The sequence below is a fragment of the Anomaloglossus baeobatrachus genome, chromosome 10 (assembly GCF_048569485.1).
Source record: "Anomaloglossus baeobatrachus isolate aAnoBae1 chromosome 10, aAnoBae1.hap1, whole genome shotgun sequence".
Classification (NCBI taxonomy): domain Eukaryota; kingdom Metazoa; phylum Chordata; class Amphibia; order Anura; family Aromobatidae; genus Anomaloglossus; species Anomaloglossus baeobatrachus.
In genome coordinates, this window is record NC_134362.1 from 209,368,039 (window position 1) to 209,386,123 (window position 18,085).

Here is an 18,085-nt window from a genome sequence, read left to right on the forward strand (position 1 = left end):
AATGATCGCGGATATATCGCATTGTCTCCCTCGCGTTATACAATGATCGCGGATATATCACATTGTCTCCCTCGCGTTATACAATGATCGCGGATATATCGCATTGTCTCCCTCGCGTTATACAATGATCGCGGATATATCGCATTGTCTCCCTCGCATTATACAATGATCGCGGATATATCGCATTGTCTCCCTCGCGTTATACAATGATCGCGGATATATCACATTGTCTCCCTCGCGTTATACAATGATCGCGGATATATCGCATTGTCTCCCTCGCGTTATACAATGATCGCGGATATATCGCATTGTCTCCCTCGCGTTATACAATGATCGCGGATATATCACATTGTCTCCCTCGCGTTATACAATGATCGCGGATATATCGCATTGTCTCCCTCGCGTTATACAATGATCGCGGATATATCGCATTGTCTCCCTCGCGTTATACAATGATCGCGGATATATCACATTGTCTCCCTCACGTTATACAATGATCGCGGATATATCGCATCATCTCCCTCACGTTATACAATGATCGCGGATATATCGCATCATCTCCCTCACGTTATACAATGATCGCGGATATATCGCATCGTCTCCCTCACGTTATACAATGATCGCGGATATATCACATTGTCTCCCTCACGTTATACAATGATCGCGGATATATCGCATCATCTCCCTCACGTTATACAATGATCGCGGATATATCGCATTGTCTCCCTCGCGTTATACAATGATCGCGGATATATCACATCGTCTCCCTCGCGCTATACAATGATCGCGGATATATCACATCATCTCCCTCGCGTTATACAATGATCGCGGATATATCACATTGTCTCCCTCGCGTTATACAATGATCGCGGATATATCACATTGTCTCCCTCACGTTATACAATGATCGCGGATATATCGCATTGTCTCCCTCGCGTTATACAATGATCGCGGATATATCACATCATCTCCCTCGCATTATACAATGATCGCGGATATATCGCATTGTCTCCCTCGCGTTATACAATGATCGCGGATATATCACATTGTCTCCCTCGCGTTATAAAATGATCGCGGATATATCGCATTGTCTCCCTCGTGCTATACAATGATCGCGGATATATCGCATTGTCTCCCTCGTGCTATACAATGATCGCGGATATATCGCATTGTCTCCCTCGTGCTATACAATGATCGCGGATATATCGCATTGTCTCCCTCGCGTTATACAATGATCGCGGATATATCGCATTGTCTCCCTCACGTTATACAATGATCGCGGATATATCGCATTGTCTCCCTCGCGTTATACAATGATCGCGGATATATCGCATTGTCTCCCTCACGTTATACAATGATCGCGGATATATCGCATTGTCTCCCTCACATTATACAATGATCGCGGATATATCGCATTGTCTCCCTCGCGTTATACAATGATCGCGGATATATCGCATTGTCTCCCTCACATTATACAATGATCGCGGATATATCGCATTGTCTCCCTCGCGTTATACAATGATCGCGAATATATCGCATTGTCTCCCTCGCGCTATACAATGATCGCGAATATATAGCATCGCTCACATTATACAATGATCGCGGATATATAGCATCGCTCACATTATACAATGATCGCGGATATATCGCCTCGTCTCCCTCGCGCTATACAATGATCGCGGATATATCGCATTGTCTCCCTCGCGTTATACAATGATCGCGGATATATCACATTGTCTCCCTCGCATTATACAATGATCGCGGATATATCGCCTCGTCTCCCTCGCACTATACAATGATCGTGGATATATCGCATTGTCTCCCTCGCGTTATACAATGATCGCGGATATATCACATCGTCTCCCTCGCATTATACAATGATCGTGGATATATCGCATTGTCTCCCTCGCGTTATACAATGATCGCGAATATATAGCATCGCTCACATTATACAATGATCGCGGATATATCGCCTCGTCTCCCTCGCGCTATACAATGATCGCGGATATATCGCATTGTCTCCCTCGCGTTATACAATGATCGCGGATATATCACATTGTCTCCCTCGCACTATACAATGATCGTGGATATATCACATCGTCTCCCTCGCGTTATACAATGATCGCGGATATATCGCATTGTCTCCCTCGCGTTATACAATGATCGCGGATATATCACATTGTCTCCCTCGCGTTATACAATGATCGCGGATATATCTCATCGTCTCCCTCACGTTATACAATGATCGCGGATATATCTCATCGTCTCCCTCACGTTATACAATGATCGCGGATATATCGCATTGTCTCCCTCGCACTATACAATGATCGCGGATATATCGCATTGTCTCCCTCGCGCTATACAATGATCGCGGATATATCGCATTGTCTCCCTCACATTATACAATGATCGCGGATATATCGCATTGTCTCCCTCACGTTATACAATGATCGCGGATATATCGCATTGTCTCGCTCATGTTATACAATGATCGCGGATATATCGCATTGTCTCCCTCACATTATACAATGATCGCGGATATATCGCATTGTCTCCCTCACGTTATACAATGATCGCGGATATATCGCATTGTCTCCCTCACGTTATACAATGATCGTGGATAGTGGATATATCACATTGTCTCCCTCACGTTATACAATGATGGCGGATATATCGCATTGTCTCCCTCGCGTTATACAATGATCGCGGATATATCACATTGTCTCCCTCACGTTATACAATGATCGCGGATATATCGCATTGTCTCCCTCGCGCTATACAATGATCGCGGATATATCGCATTGTCTCCCTCGCGTTATACAATGATCACGGATATATCACATTGTCTCCCTCGCGTTATACAATGATCGCGGATATATCGCATTGTCTCCCTCGCGTTATACAATGATCGCGGATATATCGCATTGTCTCCCTCACGTTATACAATGATCGCGGATATATCGCATTGTCTCCCTCGCGCTATACAATGATCGCGGATATATCGCATTGTCTCCCTCGCGCTATACAATGATCACGGATATATCACATTGTCTCCCTCACGTTATACAATGATCGCGGATATATCGCATCGTCTCCCTCACGTTATACAATGATCGCGGATATATCGCATTGTCTCCCTCGCGCTATACAATGATCGCGGATATATCGCATCGTCTCCCTCGCGCTATACAATGATCGCGGATATATCGCATTGTCTCCCTCGCGTTATACAATGATCGCGGATATATCGCATTGTCTCCCTCGCGTTATACAATGATCGCGGATATATCGCATTGTCTCCCTCGCGCTATACAATGATCGCGGATATATCGCATTGTCTCCCTCGCGTTATACAATGATCGCAGATATATCGCATCGTCTCCCTCACATTATACAATGATCGCGGATATATCGCATTGTCTCCCTCGCGCTATACAATGATCGCGGATATATCGCATTGTCTCCCTCGCGTTATACAATGATCGCGGATATATCGCATTGTCTCCCTCGCGCTATACAATGATCACTGATATATCACATTGTCTCCCTCGCGTTATACAATGATCGTGGATAGTGGATATATCGCATTGTCTCCCTCACGTTATACAATGATCGCGGATATATCGCATTGTCTCCCTCACGTTATACAATGATCGCGGATATATCGCATTGTCTCCCTCGCGCTATACAATGATCGCGGATATATCGCATTGTCTCCCTCACATTATACAATGATCGCGGATATATCGCATTGTCTCCCTCACGTTATACAATGATCGCGGATATATCGCATTGTCTCCCTCGCACTATACAATGATCGCGGATATATCACATTGTCTCCCTCGCGTTATACAATGATCGCGGATATATCGCATCGTCTCCCTCGCACTATACAATGATCGCGGATATATCGCATTGTCTCCCTCGCACTATACAATGATCGCGGATATATCGCATTGTCTCCCTCACGTTATACAATGATCGCGGATATATCGCATTGTCTCCCTCGCGCTATACAATGATCACGGATATATCATATTGTCTCCCTCGCGCTATACAATGATCGCGGATATATCGCATTGTCTCCCTCGCACTATACAATGATCACGGATATATCGCATTGTCTCCCTCGCGTTATACAATGATCGCGGATATATCGCATCGTCTCCCTCGCACTATACAATGATCGCGGATATATCGCATTGTCTCCCTCACGTTATACAATGATCGCGGATATATCGCATTGTCTCCCTCGCGCTATACAATGATCACGGATATATCATATTGTCTCCCTCGCGCTATACAATGATCGCGGATATATCGCATTGTCTCCCTCACGTTATACAATGATCGCGGATACATCGCATTGTCTCCCTCACGTTATACAATGATCGCGGATATATCGCATTGTCTCCCTCACGTTATACAATGATCGCGGATATATCGCATTGTCTCCCTCGCGCTATACAATGATCGCGGATATATCGCATTGTCTCCCTCACGTTATACAATGATCGCGGATATATCGCATTGTCTCCCTCGCGCTATACAATGATCGCGGATATATCGCATTGTCTCCCTCACGTTATACAATGATCGCGGATATATCGCATTGTCTCCCTCGCGCTATACAATGATCGCGGATATATCGCATTGTCTCCCTCGCGCTATACAATGATCGCGGATATATCGCATTGTCTCCCTCGCGCTATACAATGATCGCGGATATATCGCATCGTCTCCCTCACGTTATACAATGATCGCGGATATATCGCATTGTCTCCCTCGCGCTATACAATGATCGCGGATATATCGCATTGTCTCCCTCGCGCTATACAATGATCGCGGATATATCGCATTGTCTCCCTCGCGCTATACAATGATCGCGGATATATCGCATCGTCTCCCTCACGTTATACAATGATCGCGGATATATCGCATTGTCTCCCTCGCGCTATACAATGATCGCGGATATATCGCATTGTCTCCCTCGCGCTATACAATGATCGCGGATATATCGCATCGTCTCCCTCACGTTATACAATGATCGCGGATATATCGCATCGTCTCCCTCACGTTATACAATGATCGCGGATATATCGCATCATCTCCCTCACGTTATACAATGATCGCGGATATATCGCATTGTCTCCCTCGCGCTATACAATGATCGCGGATATATCGCATCGTCTCCCTCACGTTATACAATGATCGCGGATACATCGCATTGTCTCCCTCGTGCTATACAATGATCGCGGATATATCGCATCGTCTCCCTCGCGTTATACAATGATCGCGGATATATTGCATCGTCTCCCTCGCGTTATACAATGATCGCGGATACATCGCATTGTCTCCCTCGCGTTATACAATGATCGCGGATATATCGCATTGTCTCCCTCGCACTATACAATGATCGCGGATATATCGCATTGTCTCCCTCGCACTATACAATGATCGCGGATATATCACATTGTCTCCCTCGTGCTATACAATGATCGCGGATATATCACATTGTCTCCCTCGCGTTATACAATGATCGCGGATATATCACATTGTCTCCCTCGCGTTATACAATGATCGCGGATATATCGCATTGTCTCCCTCGCACTATACAATGATCGCGGATATATCACATTGTCTCCCTCGCACTATACAATGATCGCGGATATATCACATTGTCTCCCTCGTGCTATACAATGATCGCGGATATATCACATTGTCTCCCTCGCGTTATACAATGATCGCGGATATATCGCCTCGCTCATGTTATACAGTGAATCGCGGATATATCACCTCGCCTCGCTCAAATTATACAATGATCGTAGATATATCGCTTCGCCTCGCATTCTACAATGATCGCTGATATATCCCATCTCCTCGCTCACATTATACGGTGTGTCGCGGATATATCGTAGTGCCTTGCTCACATTATATAGTATATCGCATTGGCTCGCTCATGTTATACAGTGAATCGCGGATATATCGCCTCGCTTGTGATATTCAGTGTATTGCGGATATATTGCTCACTCGGTCGGAGGTTTCAGGACAAATAACGATCCAATGGGAAACACAGTAACTGGGGCTTCTTTTGCATCTGAGGTTTTACTGTCGGTAGTTCTATGGCAGATTATAATCCACTGCAGGAAGGACAGTAAGGGTATGTGCGCACGTTGCTTTTTACCTGCTTTTTACCTGCTTTTTTGCTGCTTTTTCTTCTGCGCTGTTTAATGCCAAAATGGATGTGTTCTTCTATTCAAGCAAAGTCTATGGGAATTTGGGTTTCTTGTTCACACTATGTTGTTCAAAATGCTGCCTTTTTGTGGCAGAACTTTGGTCAAAAACTCAGCTTTGCAGTGCAAAACCCAAATGGAAAAAACAATTGACATGTTGCTTCTTTGAAAAGCTGAGTTTTTGACCAAAGTTCAGCCTCAAAAAGGCAGCATTTTGAACAACAATAGTGTGACCAAGAAACCCAAATTCCCATAGACTTTGCTTGAATAGAAGAACACATCCATTTTGGCATTAAACAGCGCAGAAGAAAAAGCAGCAAAAAAGCAGGTAAAAAGCAGGTAAAAAGCAACGTGCGCACATACCCTTAGGCAGATGGATTATTTTCTGCATTGACCTATGCACCTTCTATACCTTCTGCCCCTCCCCCCATCCTGCGTCTCATGTTATCTTGGCTCCATCTCTGTGTGCTGGAGGGGATACTGTTGCATAACCAGAATACAGTACAGCCCTACAGTATCCTGCTGGAATTAACCCCGTCAGGACGCACGCAGCCAGTAACTATAACAACAGTGTAGTGCTGTAGATGAATGGGCCCCTCCGCAGTGACTTTCCCCAGGCTCGTCTATAGCAGCACAGCCGTCCCATAACAAAGAGGCCCCTGGTCCTGTGTGCAGAGAGGTCACTTTTTATTGTAGGTCTCCCTGCAGTGCCCCCCTATATATCCTGCAGAGCTTCCCCTGTACGTCTCGCAGCCCCCCACCCCCACAGGGCCTATTGGCAATGCTCTACTGATGCCAACTGGAGTGATATGTTTTGTGATTGGCGCCTAAACAGAACCGGAGTAACACTGTGGTGTTTGGTGCTCAGTAATATCCGGTGCCCGCAGGTGTCTCTGGTGCTCAGTAATATCCGGTGCCCGCAGGTGTCTCTGTTGCTCAGTAATATCCGGTTCCCGCAGGTGTCTTTGGTGCTCAGTAATATCCGGTGCCCGCAGGTGTCTCTGGTGCTCAGTAATATCCGGTGCCCGCAGGTGTCTCTGGTGCTCAGTAATATCCGGTGCCCCCAGGTGTCTCTGGTGCTCAGTAATATCTGGTGCCCGCAGGTGTCTCTGGTGCTCAGTAATATCCGGTGCCCGCAGGTGTCTCTGGTGCTCAGTAATATCTGGTGCCCGCAGGTGTCTCTGGTGCTCAGTAGTATCCGGTGCCCCCAGGTGTCTCTGGTGCTCAGTAATATCCGGTGCCCGCAGGTGTCTCTGGTGCTCAGTAATATCTGGTGCCCGCAGGTGTCTCTGTTGCTCAGTAGTATCCGGTGCCCGCAGGTGTCTCTGGTGCTCAGTAATATCCGGTGCCCGCAGGTGTCTCTGTTGCTCAGTAATATCCGGTGCCCCCAGGTGTCTCTGGTGCTCAGTAATATCTGGTGCCCGCAGGTGTCTCTGGTGCTCAGTAGTATCCGGTGCCCGCAGGTGTCTCTGGTGCTCAGTAATATCCGGTGCCCGCAGGTGTCTCTGGTGCTCAGTAATATCCGGTGCCCGCAGGTGTGCAGCTCCGGGGCTCCTGCCTCTTGCCCGCAAGTCCACAGGTGCAGCTCCGGGGCTCCTGCCTCTTGCCAGCAGGTCCACAGGTGCAGCTCCGAGGCTCCTGCCTCTTGCCAGCAGGTCCACAGGTGCAGCTCCGAGGCTCCTGCCTCTTGCCAGCAGGTCCACAGGTGCAGCTCCGAGGCTCCTGCCTCTTGCCAGCAGGTCCACAGGTGCAGCTCCGAGGCTCCTGCCTCTTGCCAGCAGGTCCACAGGTGCAGCTCCGAGGCTCCTGCCTCTTGCCCGCAGGTCCACAGGTGCAGCTCCGAGGCTCCTGCCTCTTGCCCGCAGGTCTACAGGTGCAGCTCCGGGGCTCCTGCCTCTTGCCCGCAGGTCCACAGGTGCAGCTCCGAGGCTCCTGCCTCTTGCCAGCAGGTCCACAGGTGCAGCTCCGGGGCTCCTGCCTCTTGCCCGCAGGTCCACAGGTGCAGCTCCGGGGCTCCTGCCTCTTGTCCACAGGTGCAGCTCCGGGGCTCCTGCCTCTTGCCCGCAGGTCCACAGGTGCAGCTCCGGGGCTCCTGCCTCTTGCCCCCAGGTCCACAGGTGCAGCTCCGGGGCTCCTGCCTCTTGCCCGCAGGTCCACAGGTGCAGCTCCGGGGCTCCTGCCTCTTGCCCGCAGGTCCACAGGTGCAGCTCCGAGGCTCCTGCCTCTTGCCCACAGGTCCACAGGTACAGCTCCGGGGCTCCTGCCTCTTGCCCGCAGGTCCACAGGTGCAGCTCCGGGGCTCCTGCCTCTTGCCCCCAGGTCCACAGGTGCAGCTCCGGGGCTCCTGCCTCTTGCCCGCAGGTCCACAGGTGCAGCTCCGGGGCTCCTGCCTCTTGCCCGCAGGTCCACAGGTGCAGCTCCGGGGCTCCTGCCTCTTGCCCGCAGGTCCACAGGTGCAGCTCCGGGGCTCCTGCCTCTTGCCCACAGGTCCACAGGTGCAGCTCCGGGGCTCCTGCCTCTTGCCCGCAGGTCCACAGGTGCAGCTCCGGGGCTCCTCCCTCTTGCCCGCAGGTCCACAGGTGCAGCTCCGGGGCTCCTGCCTCTTGCCCGCAGGTCCACAGGTGCAGCTCCGGGGCTCCTCCCTCTTACCCGCAGGTCCACAGGTGCAGCTCCGGGGCTCCTGCCTCTTGCCCGCAGGTCCACAGGTGCAGCTCCGGGGCTCCTGCCTCTTGCCCGCAGGTCCACAGGTGCAGCTCCGGGGCTCCTGCCTCTTGCCCGCAGGTCCACAGGTGCAGCTCCGGGGCTCCTGCCTCTTGCCCCCAGGTCCACAGGTGCAGCTCCGGGGCTCCTGCCTCTTGCCCGCAGGTCCACAGGTGCAGCTCCGGGGCTCCTGCCTCTTGCCCGCAGGTCCACAGGTGCAGCTCCGGGGCTCCTGCCTCTTGCCCGCAGGTCCACAGGTGCAGCTCCGGGGCTCCTGCCTCTTGCCCGCAGGTCCACAGGTGCAGCTCCTGGGCTCCTGCCTCTTGCCCGCAGGTCCACAGGTGCAGCTCCGGGGCTCCTGCCTCTTGCCCGCAGGTCCACAGGTACAGCTCCGAGGCTCCTGCCTCTTGCCCGCAGGTCCACAGGTGCAGCTTCGGGGCTCCTGCCTCTTGCCCGCAGGTCCACAGGTGCAGCTCCGGGGCTCCTGCCTCTTGCCCGCAGGTCCAGAGGTGCAGCTCCGGGGCTCCTGCCTCTTGCCCGCAGGTCCACAGGTGCAGCTCCGGGGCTCCTGCCTCTTGTCCCCAGGTCCACAGGTGCAGCTCCGGGGCTCCTGCCTCTTGCCCGCAGGTCCACAGGTGCAGCTCCGGGGCTCCTGCCTCTTGCCCGCAGGTCCACAGGTGCAGCTCCGGGGCTCCTGCCTCTTGCCCGCAGGTCCACAGGTGCAGCTCCGGGGCTCCTGCCTCTTGTCCCCAGGTCCACAGGTGCAGCTCCGGGGCTCCTGCCTCTTGCCCGCAGGTCCACAGGTGCAGCTCCGGGGCTCCTGCCTCTTGCCCCCAGGTCCACAGGTGCAGCTCCGGGGCTCCTGCCTCTTGCCCCCAGGTCCACAGGTGCAGCTCCGGGGCTCCTGCCTCTTGCCCCCAGGTCCACAGGTGCAGCTCCGGGGCTCCTGCCTCTTGCCCGTGTATTTTCCGTGCATTCATTCTGCGCTCCTCACTTTTTACATTTTATCACTTTTTTTTGTCTCCATTGCCATCAGTTATTCTCCGGAGCTGTAATCCTTCTGCAGAGCATTGTCTTGGGGGATGGTGAGATGCTCTGCAGAGGTTTATGGCTTCTGATGTAAGGCTGGTGGTTTCGTGGCCTCGGGGCTGCAGGACGAGATGTTCTAGGAGACGTCAGGTTTTGGTGACCCCTGAGGTCGGGGGATGACGCAGTTTTGGGATCTCGTCTGACCGGTCGGCATCACGCGCTGCTCCCGGAGCTTCTCTTCTGTATTGTTCCTTCTCATCGGCTTTGTTATAATCCGCTGACCATTTGCAATACCTCTGCTTGCTGTAGCAGAATAAGAACACTGGGGGGAATCTGGTGACCCATCCTGACCGGATGCTTCTCACAGCAGAGGGTTTGTTACAATGTATCCGGTCATTAATTTCGGCTTTCCTCTTTTTTGCAGTGCACCCTTTGTGGAAAGGACCCTTGGACATCCCCGGAGGATCCCGCCAGTCCCCCATCGACATCCGTGTGCGTGACAGCATTTTTCACCCGAATCTTGCGCCCATCTCTACGCAGTACGACCCCAATACGTGTCTGCACATCTGGAACAATGGTTATGCCTTCCTGGTGGAGTACGACGACTCCACCGACAAATCCGGTGAGAAGCGGCTCCAGGAACGACCTCTGCTCGCTGATCTGCACGGTTTATGACGTTAGATGGAAAGTCTTCTCCATTTATTTCCCCCGTTATTATCCCCTCCGGTCGGCGGCTTCAGAACAGACTTTCCAGTAACGATGGTCCTGGGATTGAGCCTCCGCTGTCCTCCAGGGGCGTCCTCCTCCTCAGCCCCCGATGCTATAAGTCATCAGTATCAGATCGCGGGGTCTGAAAACGCAGAAACTCCACAAATTGGTTGTTTCCAGCGCCGTGTAGTGGCCGCTCTCGGTACTGCAGCTCTTCTGCTATTCAAGTGTATGTGATCTGAGCTGCAGTACTGAGAATGACCACTATGCAGAGGACGGCGCTGTTCTGGCTCTGCTCCTATTCATGTGTATGTGATGTTCTGAATGGCCCCTTAAAAAGCACTGGCATGCCTGAACACTCTCTGAAATGGCTGATAACAGCGAAGTAATAGATTGCACTCTCCTGTCCTTCTGTCTCCTCCCCCAGTAATGGCTGATAACAGGGAGTAATAAATTGCACTCTCCTGTCCTTCTGTCTCCTCCCCCAGTAATGGCTGATAACAGGGAGTAATAAATTGTACTTGCCTGTCCTACATTCACCTCCCCCCAGTCATGGCTGATAACAGGGAGTAATAGATTGTACTCACCTTTCCTACAGTATCCTCCCTCAGTAATGGCTGATAGCAGGGAGTAATTGTACTCACCTTTCCTACAGTATCCTCCTCCCAGTAATGGCTGATAACAGGGAGTAATAGCTGGTACTCGCCTGTCCTACAGTATTCCCCCCCCCCCCCAGTAATGTCTGATAACAGGGAGTAATTGTACTCAGCTGTCCTACAGTCTCCTCCCCCAGTAATGGCTGATAACAGGGAGTAATTGTACTCACCTTTCCTACAGTATCCTCCCCCCAGTAATGGCTGATAACAGGGAGCAATAGCTGGTACTCGCCTGTCCTACAGTCTCCTCCCCCCCCAGTAATGGCTGATAACAGGGAGTAATAGATTGTACTGGCCTGTCCTACAGTTTCCTCCCCCAGTAATGGCTGATAACAGAGAGTAATAGATTGTACTCGCCTGTCATACAGTTTCCCCCCCCTGTAATGGCTGATAACAGGGAGTAATAGATTGTACTCACCTGTCCTACAGTCTCCTCCCCCCAGTAATGGCTGATAACAGGGAGTAATAGCTGGTACTCGCCTACCCCCAGCCGTCAATCCCTGATTACTGGAGGGACACTTCTTCCATTAGAGAATAGTATAATTTGTTGTGTGACTTTCCCTCTTCTCCATTATTTCCCGGCCGCTCTCGCCTCCTTGCTGACGCTCTCCATCCGGCATTTCTTTTCAGATTAATTGGTTGCCTTTTATTGTGGGATTTTTGGGTCTAATAAGCAGCAGGGAGTAATAGATTGTACTCGCCTGTCCTACAGCCTCCTCCCCCAGTAATGGATGATAACAGGGAGTAATAGATTGTACTCGCCTGTCCTACAGCCTCCTCCCCCAGTAATGGATGATAACAGGGAGTAATAGATTGTACTCGCCTGTCCTACAGTCTCCTCCTCCAGTAATGGCTGATAACAGGGAGTAATAGATTGTACTCACCTTTCCTACAGTATCCTCCCCCCCAGTAATGGATGATAACAGGGAGTAATAGCTGGTACCCGCCTGTCCTACAGTATTCCCCCCCCCCCCGTAATGTCTGATAACAGGGAGTAATTGTACTCAGCTGTCCTACAGTCTCCTCCCCCAGTAATGGCTGATAACAGGGAGTAATTGTACTCACCTTTCCTACAGTATCCTCCCCCCAGTAATGGCTGATAACAGGGAGCAATAGCTGGTACTCGCCTGTCCTACAGTCTCCTCCCCCCCAGTAATGGCTGATAACAGGGAGTAATAGATTGTACTGGCCTGTCCTAGTTTCCTCCCCCAGTAATGGCTGATAACAGAGAGTAATAGATTGTACTCGCCTGTCATACAGTTTCCCCCCCCTGTAATGGCTGATAACAGGGAGTAATAGATTGTACTCACCTGTCCTACAGTCTCCTCCCCCCAGTAATGGCTGATAACAGGGAGTAATAGCTGGTACTCGCCTACCCCCAGTCGTCAATCCCTGATTACTGGAGGGACACTTCTTCCATTAGAGAATAGTATAATTTGTTGTGTGACTTTCCCTCTTCTCCATTATTTCCCGGTCGCTCTCGCCTCCTTGCTGACGCTCTCCATCCGGCATTTCCTTGCAGATTAATTGGTTGCCTTTTATTGTGGGATTTTTGGGTCTAATAAGCAGCTTTCCTTTTGGCTTTTGGCCACTACATTCCGCTCCATCTGCGCTGAGCCGGATCTGTAATGAGGGCACCTTTTAATTTGGAATTTCATGGGAACTGACATGAAGGGTGGAGGGCGGCGGCGGTGCACATCTCTGCACCTGCACATTGTGACGGTGGCCGCAGAGTATCTACTTGTGCGGCGTCTGCTCTGTCTTTTTTGGAACCTGCTGCAGTTTTTGCGGTTTGAGACCCTGATAACAGAGAGTGACCTGCAAACAGCTCCTCATATCTCAGCTAAATATATCTGACCAGTGAGGGGCGTTAGTATTTTTTGCAGCCCGTTGTGATCAGGAGCCAGTCCTTTCCGGGGAGCGCTCCGTCCGGCCACCTGTCTGGTTAACCTGTTGTGTGCCAGAGAGCACCGGCTTCGGCGTCTCTCTCTCTCTCTGCCCCGGGCTTCGGCGTCTCTCTCTCTCTGCCCCGGGCTTCGGCGTCTCTCTCTCTCTCTCTCTCTGCCCCGGGCTTCGGCGTCTCTCTCTCTCTCTCTGCCTCGGGCTTCGGCGTCTCTCTCTCTCTCTCTGCCCCGGGCTTCGGCGTCTCTCTCTCTCTCTCTCTCTCTGCCCCGGGCTTCGGCGTCTCTCTCTCTGCCTCGGGCTTCGGCGTCTCTCTCTCTTTGCCTCGGGCTTCGGCGTCTCTCTCTCTCTGCCCCGGGCTTCGGCGTCTCTCTCTCTCTGCCCTGGGCTTCGGCGTCTCTCTCTCTCTGCCCTGGGCTTCGGCGTCTCTCTCTCTCTCTCTCTGCCCCAGGCTTCGGCCTCTCTCTCTCTCTCTGCCCCGGGCTTCGGCGTCTCTCTCTCTCTCTCTCTGCCCCAGGCTTCGGCCTCTCTCTCTCTCTCTCTCTCTCTGCCCCGGGCTTCGGCGTCTCTCTCTCTCTCTGCCCCGGGCTTCGGCGTCTCTCTCTCTGCCTCTGCCCCGGGCTTCGGCGTCTCTCTCTCTCTCTCTGCCCCGGGCTTCGGCGTCTCTCTCTCTGCCTCTGCCCCGGGCTTCGGCGTCTCTCTCTCTCTCTCTGCCCCGGGCTTCGGCGTCTCTCTCTCTCTCTGCCCCGGGCTTCGGCGTCTCTCTCTCTCTGCCCCGGGCTTCGGCGTCTCTCTCTCTCTGCCCCGGGCTTCGGCGTCTCTCTCTCTCTCTCTCTGCCCCAGGCTTCGGCGTCTCTCTCTCTCTCTCTCTCTCTCTCTCTCTCGGGCTTCGGCGTCTCTCTCTCTCTGTCTCTCTCTGCCTCGGGCTTCGGCGTCTCTCTCTCTCTCTCTCTCTCTCTGCCCCGGGCTTCGGCGTCTCTCTCTCTCTCTCTCTCTCTCTGCCCCGGGCTTCGGCGTCTCTCTCTCTCTCTCTCTGTCCCGGGCTTCGGCCTCTCTCTCTCTCTCTCTCTCTCTCTCTCTCTGCCCCGGGCTTCGGCGTCTCTCTCTCTCTCTCTCTCTCTCTCTCTCTGCCCCGGGCTTCGGCGTCTCTCTCTCTCTCTCTCTCTCTCTCTGTCCCGGGCTTCGGCCTCTCTCTCTCTCTCTCTCTCTCTGCCCCGGGCTTCGGCGTCTCTCTCTCTCTCTCTCTCTCTCTCTGTCCCGGGCTTCGGCCTCTCTCTCTCTCTCTCTCTCTCTCTCTCTCTCTCTCTCTGCCCCGGGCTTCGGCGTCTCTCTCTCTCTCTGCCCCGGGCTTCGGCGTCTCTCTCTCTCTCTGCCCGGGCTTCGGCGTCTCTCTCTCTCAGCCCCGGGCTTCGGCGTCTCTCTCTCTCTCTCTCTCTCTGCCCCAGGCTTCGGCGTCTCTCTCTCTCTCTCTCTCTCTCTCTCTCTCTCTCTCTCTGCCCCGGGCTTCGGCGTCTCTCTCTCTCTGTCCCGGGCTTCGGCCTCTCTCTCTCTCTCTCTCTCTCTCTCTCTCTCTCTCTCTGCCCCGGGCTTCGGCGTCTCTCTCTCTCTCTCTCTCTCTCTCTCTCTGCCCCGGGCTTCGGCGTCTTTCTCTCTCTCTCTCTCTGTCCCGGGCTTCGGCCTCTCTCTCTCTCTCTCTCTCTCTCTGCCCCGGGCTTCGGCGTCTCTCTCTCTCTCTCTCTCTCTCTCTGTCCCGGGCTTCGGCCTCTCTCTCTCTCTCTCTCTCTCTGTCCCGGGCTTCGGCGTCTCTCTCTCTCTCTCTCTCTGCCTCGGGCTTCGGCGTCTCTCTCTCTTTCTGCCTCGGGCTTCGGCGTCTCTCTCTCTCTCTCTCTCTGCGCCTCGGGCTTCGGCGTCTCTCTCTCTCTCTCTGCCTCGGGCTTCGGCGTCTCTCTCTCTCTCTCTGTCCCGGGCTTCGGCCTCTCTCTCTCTCTCTGCCCCGGGCTTCGGCGTCTCTCTCTCTCTCTGTCCCGGCTTCGGCATTTCTCCGTTCAGTGTCTCCAGGTGATACTGGCGTGTGACCTCCCTGCAGCGGTGCACGTTCTGCAGATTCCTGACCCTTCTATCCTGTGACTGTATCCGCTTCTGTCTTTGGCACAGTGGTGAGCGGCGGACCCCTGGAGAACCCCTTCAGGCTCAAGCAGTTCCATTTCCACTGGGGGGCGAATAATGACTGGGGCTCAGAGCACACGGTGGACAGCAAGGTGTTTCCTGCAGAGGTGAGACGCAGAGACCACCGGGAAGTATCCAGGCGGGCCGGGAGGGGGGGGAGATCTCCACAAGGGAAACCTTCACTTAAAGGGGCTTTCCATCTAATAGTGATGGCCTGTTTCTTTATGAACCCTTCATTCTCTGGATCGTTGGGGGGTGCAGGGGTCGTAAAGTGATAACTTGTAGTAATACGGGATGTGTGAGCCCCCGGAGAGGCTGCATCTCTGGGGGAGCCGGATCCGGGCTCATGGTGCTGCGCCGGGTCCATCGTCCGTAGGTCTCCGTGTATAACGGCTTCCGGACACTCTATGATTTCAGCTCCACCTGGTGCACTGGAACTGCTCGCGGTACCGGACGTTTGAGGAGGCCATCATGGAGGACAACGGCTTGGCAGTTATTGGCATATTCCTAAAGGTAATAATCGCCCATCTGTGCAGGAAAACTGCGTGAACGTCTCCCCATCATGTGATGCCGATACGCTCTCTCTCCACAGCTCGGCCGCCACAATGAGAAGCTGCAGAAGCTGGTGGACATCCTGCCTTCCGTCAGATACAAGGTGCGCCGCTGTATACACTGTGCGTCATGCTCTGTAATATATAGGGTGCGAGTGTAATGAGCCGGAGCCTCCCGCGTGCCGGGCAGGTGCGAGCCGGAGCCCCCTGCGTGTGCCGGGCAGGTGCGAGCCGGAGCCCCCTGCGTGTGCCGGGCAGGTGCGAGCCGGAGCCCCCTGCGTGTGCCGGGCAGGTGCGAGCCGGAGCCCCCTGCGTGTGCCGGGCAGGTGCGAGCCGGAGCCCCCTGCGTGTGCCGGGCAGGTGCGAGCCGGAGCCCCCTGCGTGTGCCGGGCAGGTGCGAGCCGGAGCCCCCTGCGTGTGCCGGGCAGGTGCGAGCCGGAGCCCCCTGCGTGTGCCGGGCAGGTGCGAGCCGGAGATCATCAGTCTCACAGTATTGAAGGATCAATAAAAACTTGGCTCTAGCAATGGAAAAATTTAAAAATATTATGGGTCTCTCAGAGCTATATATCATGGAAGAAACTGGGGGGAGAAAAACAACAAAAGCGCAAATAGAAAATTATTCTATCACAAAGGGGTTAATTGATATGCTATACATTACTGCTGATTGTAATCTGTTCATTGGCCACAAAGGGGCACCATAACTCTGTAATATAACGTATGTGTGTGCGCCATATGTGCAAAAGATTATATGTATGCAGAAGAAATGGAAAATCCAATTAGCCTAATATTTGTTAATGTCACCACATTGATATAAAAATATATTTTTATCTATAACTTTAATCGTTTTTCAATGTATAGAAGTTTTAGCTTTTGCAGGGTGTAGTTCCTCACTGCTGCCACCAGGTGGAGCTCGGTCTCTATAATCTTCGCTCCTGATTGCAGAGCTGCAGTGTTTTGCTCTTTATTAGTTGTATATATTATATTATGTTGTATATAAATCTTGATTTTCTTCTTTTTAGGACGCGCTGACAGAGTTTAATTATTTCGACCCCTCCTGCCTGCTGCCGACCTGCAGTGACTACTGGACGTACTCCGGCTCGCTGACCACGCCGCCGCTCACCGAGTCCGTCACCTGGATTATGATGAAGAAGCCGATTGAAGTCGACCACAGTCAGGTGACTCCTGCTAAGTTTTTCTGGTTAAATTCCATGTTGTGACCCGATGACCTGACCTCTGACCCCCAGAAATGTGACCTCAATGTGTCCGGCCTCCCTGACAGCGGCCCCCCTTGTGTTGTCACATTCACATCTCTGCGGGGAATGCAAAGCCTCGTGTGGGAAGAAAAACCTCACTGCCCCTGTATTATCTGAGGTCAGCGACACTGGCAGCATTACAGAGTGCAGCTCTGGAGTATAGTACAGGAGGTAACTCAGGATCAGTAATGTATGTACACAGTGACTGCACCAGCAGAATAGTGAGTGCAGCTCTGGAGTATAATACAGGAGGTAACTCAGGATCAGTAATGTAATGTATGTACACAGTGACTGCACCAGCAGAATAGTGAGTGCAGCTCTGGAGTATAATACAGGAGGTAACTCAGGATCAGTAATGTAATGTATGTACACAGTGACTGCACCAGCAGAATAGTGAGTGCAGCTCTGAGTATAATACAGGAGGTAACTCAGGATCAGTAATGTAATGTACACAGTGACTGCACCAGCAGAATAGTGACTGCAGCTCTGGAGTATAATACAGGAGGTAACTCAGGATCAGTAATGTAATGTACAGTTAGGTCCAGAAATATTTGGACAGTGACACAAGTTTTGTTATTTTAGCTGTTTACAAAAACATGTTCAGAAATACAATTCTATATATAATATGGGCTGAAAGTGCACACTCCCAGCTGCAATATGAGAGTTTTCACATCCAAATCGGAGAAAGGGTTTAGGAATCATAGCTCTGTAATGCATAGCCTCCTCTTTTTCAAGGGACCAAAAGTAATTGGACAAGGGACTCTAAGGGCTGCAATTAACTCTGAAGGCGTCTCCTTCGTTAATCTGTAATCAATGAAGTAGTTAAAAGGTCTGGGGTTGATTACAGGTGTGTGGTTTTGCATTTGGAAGCTGTTGCTGTGACCAGA

General features: G+C 52.3%; 1 protein-coding gene across 2 annotated transcripts in view; it reads left to right on the forward strand.

Annotated features, from left to right (window-relative positions):
- Positions 1-17,170, forward strand: part of CA5A (carbonic anhydrase 5A) — a 37,233-nt gene extending 20,063 nt beyond the window's left edge. For both annotated transcript variants that reach the window (XM_075325296.1, XM_075325298.1), the window contains exons 2-6: positions 10,387-10,584; positions 15,383-15,501; positions 15,812-15,907; positions 15,987-16,049; positions 16,965-17,170. In XM_075325296.1, coding sequence (XP_075181411.1) covers positions 10,387-10,584; positions 15,383-15,501; positions 15,812-15,907; positions 15,987-16,049; positions 16,965-17,162 — 674 coding nt within the window. In that variant the 3' untranslated portion in view covers positions 17,163-17,170. The remainder of the gene's footprint in view (positions 1-10,386; positions 10,585-15,382; positions 15,502-15,811; positions 15,908-15,986; positions 16,050-16,964) is intronic.
- Positions 17,171-18,085: the final 915 nt, after the last annotated feature.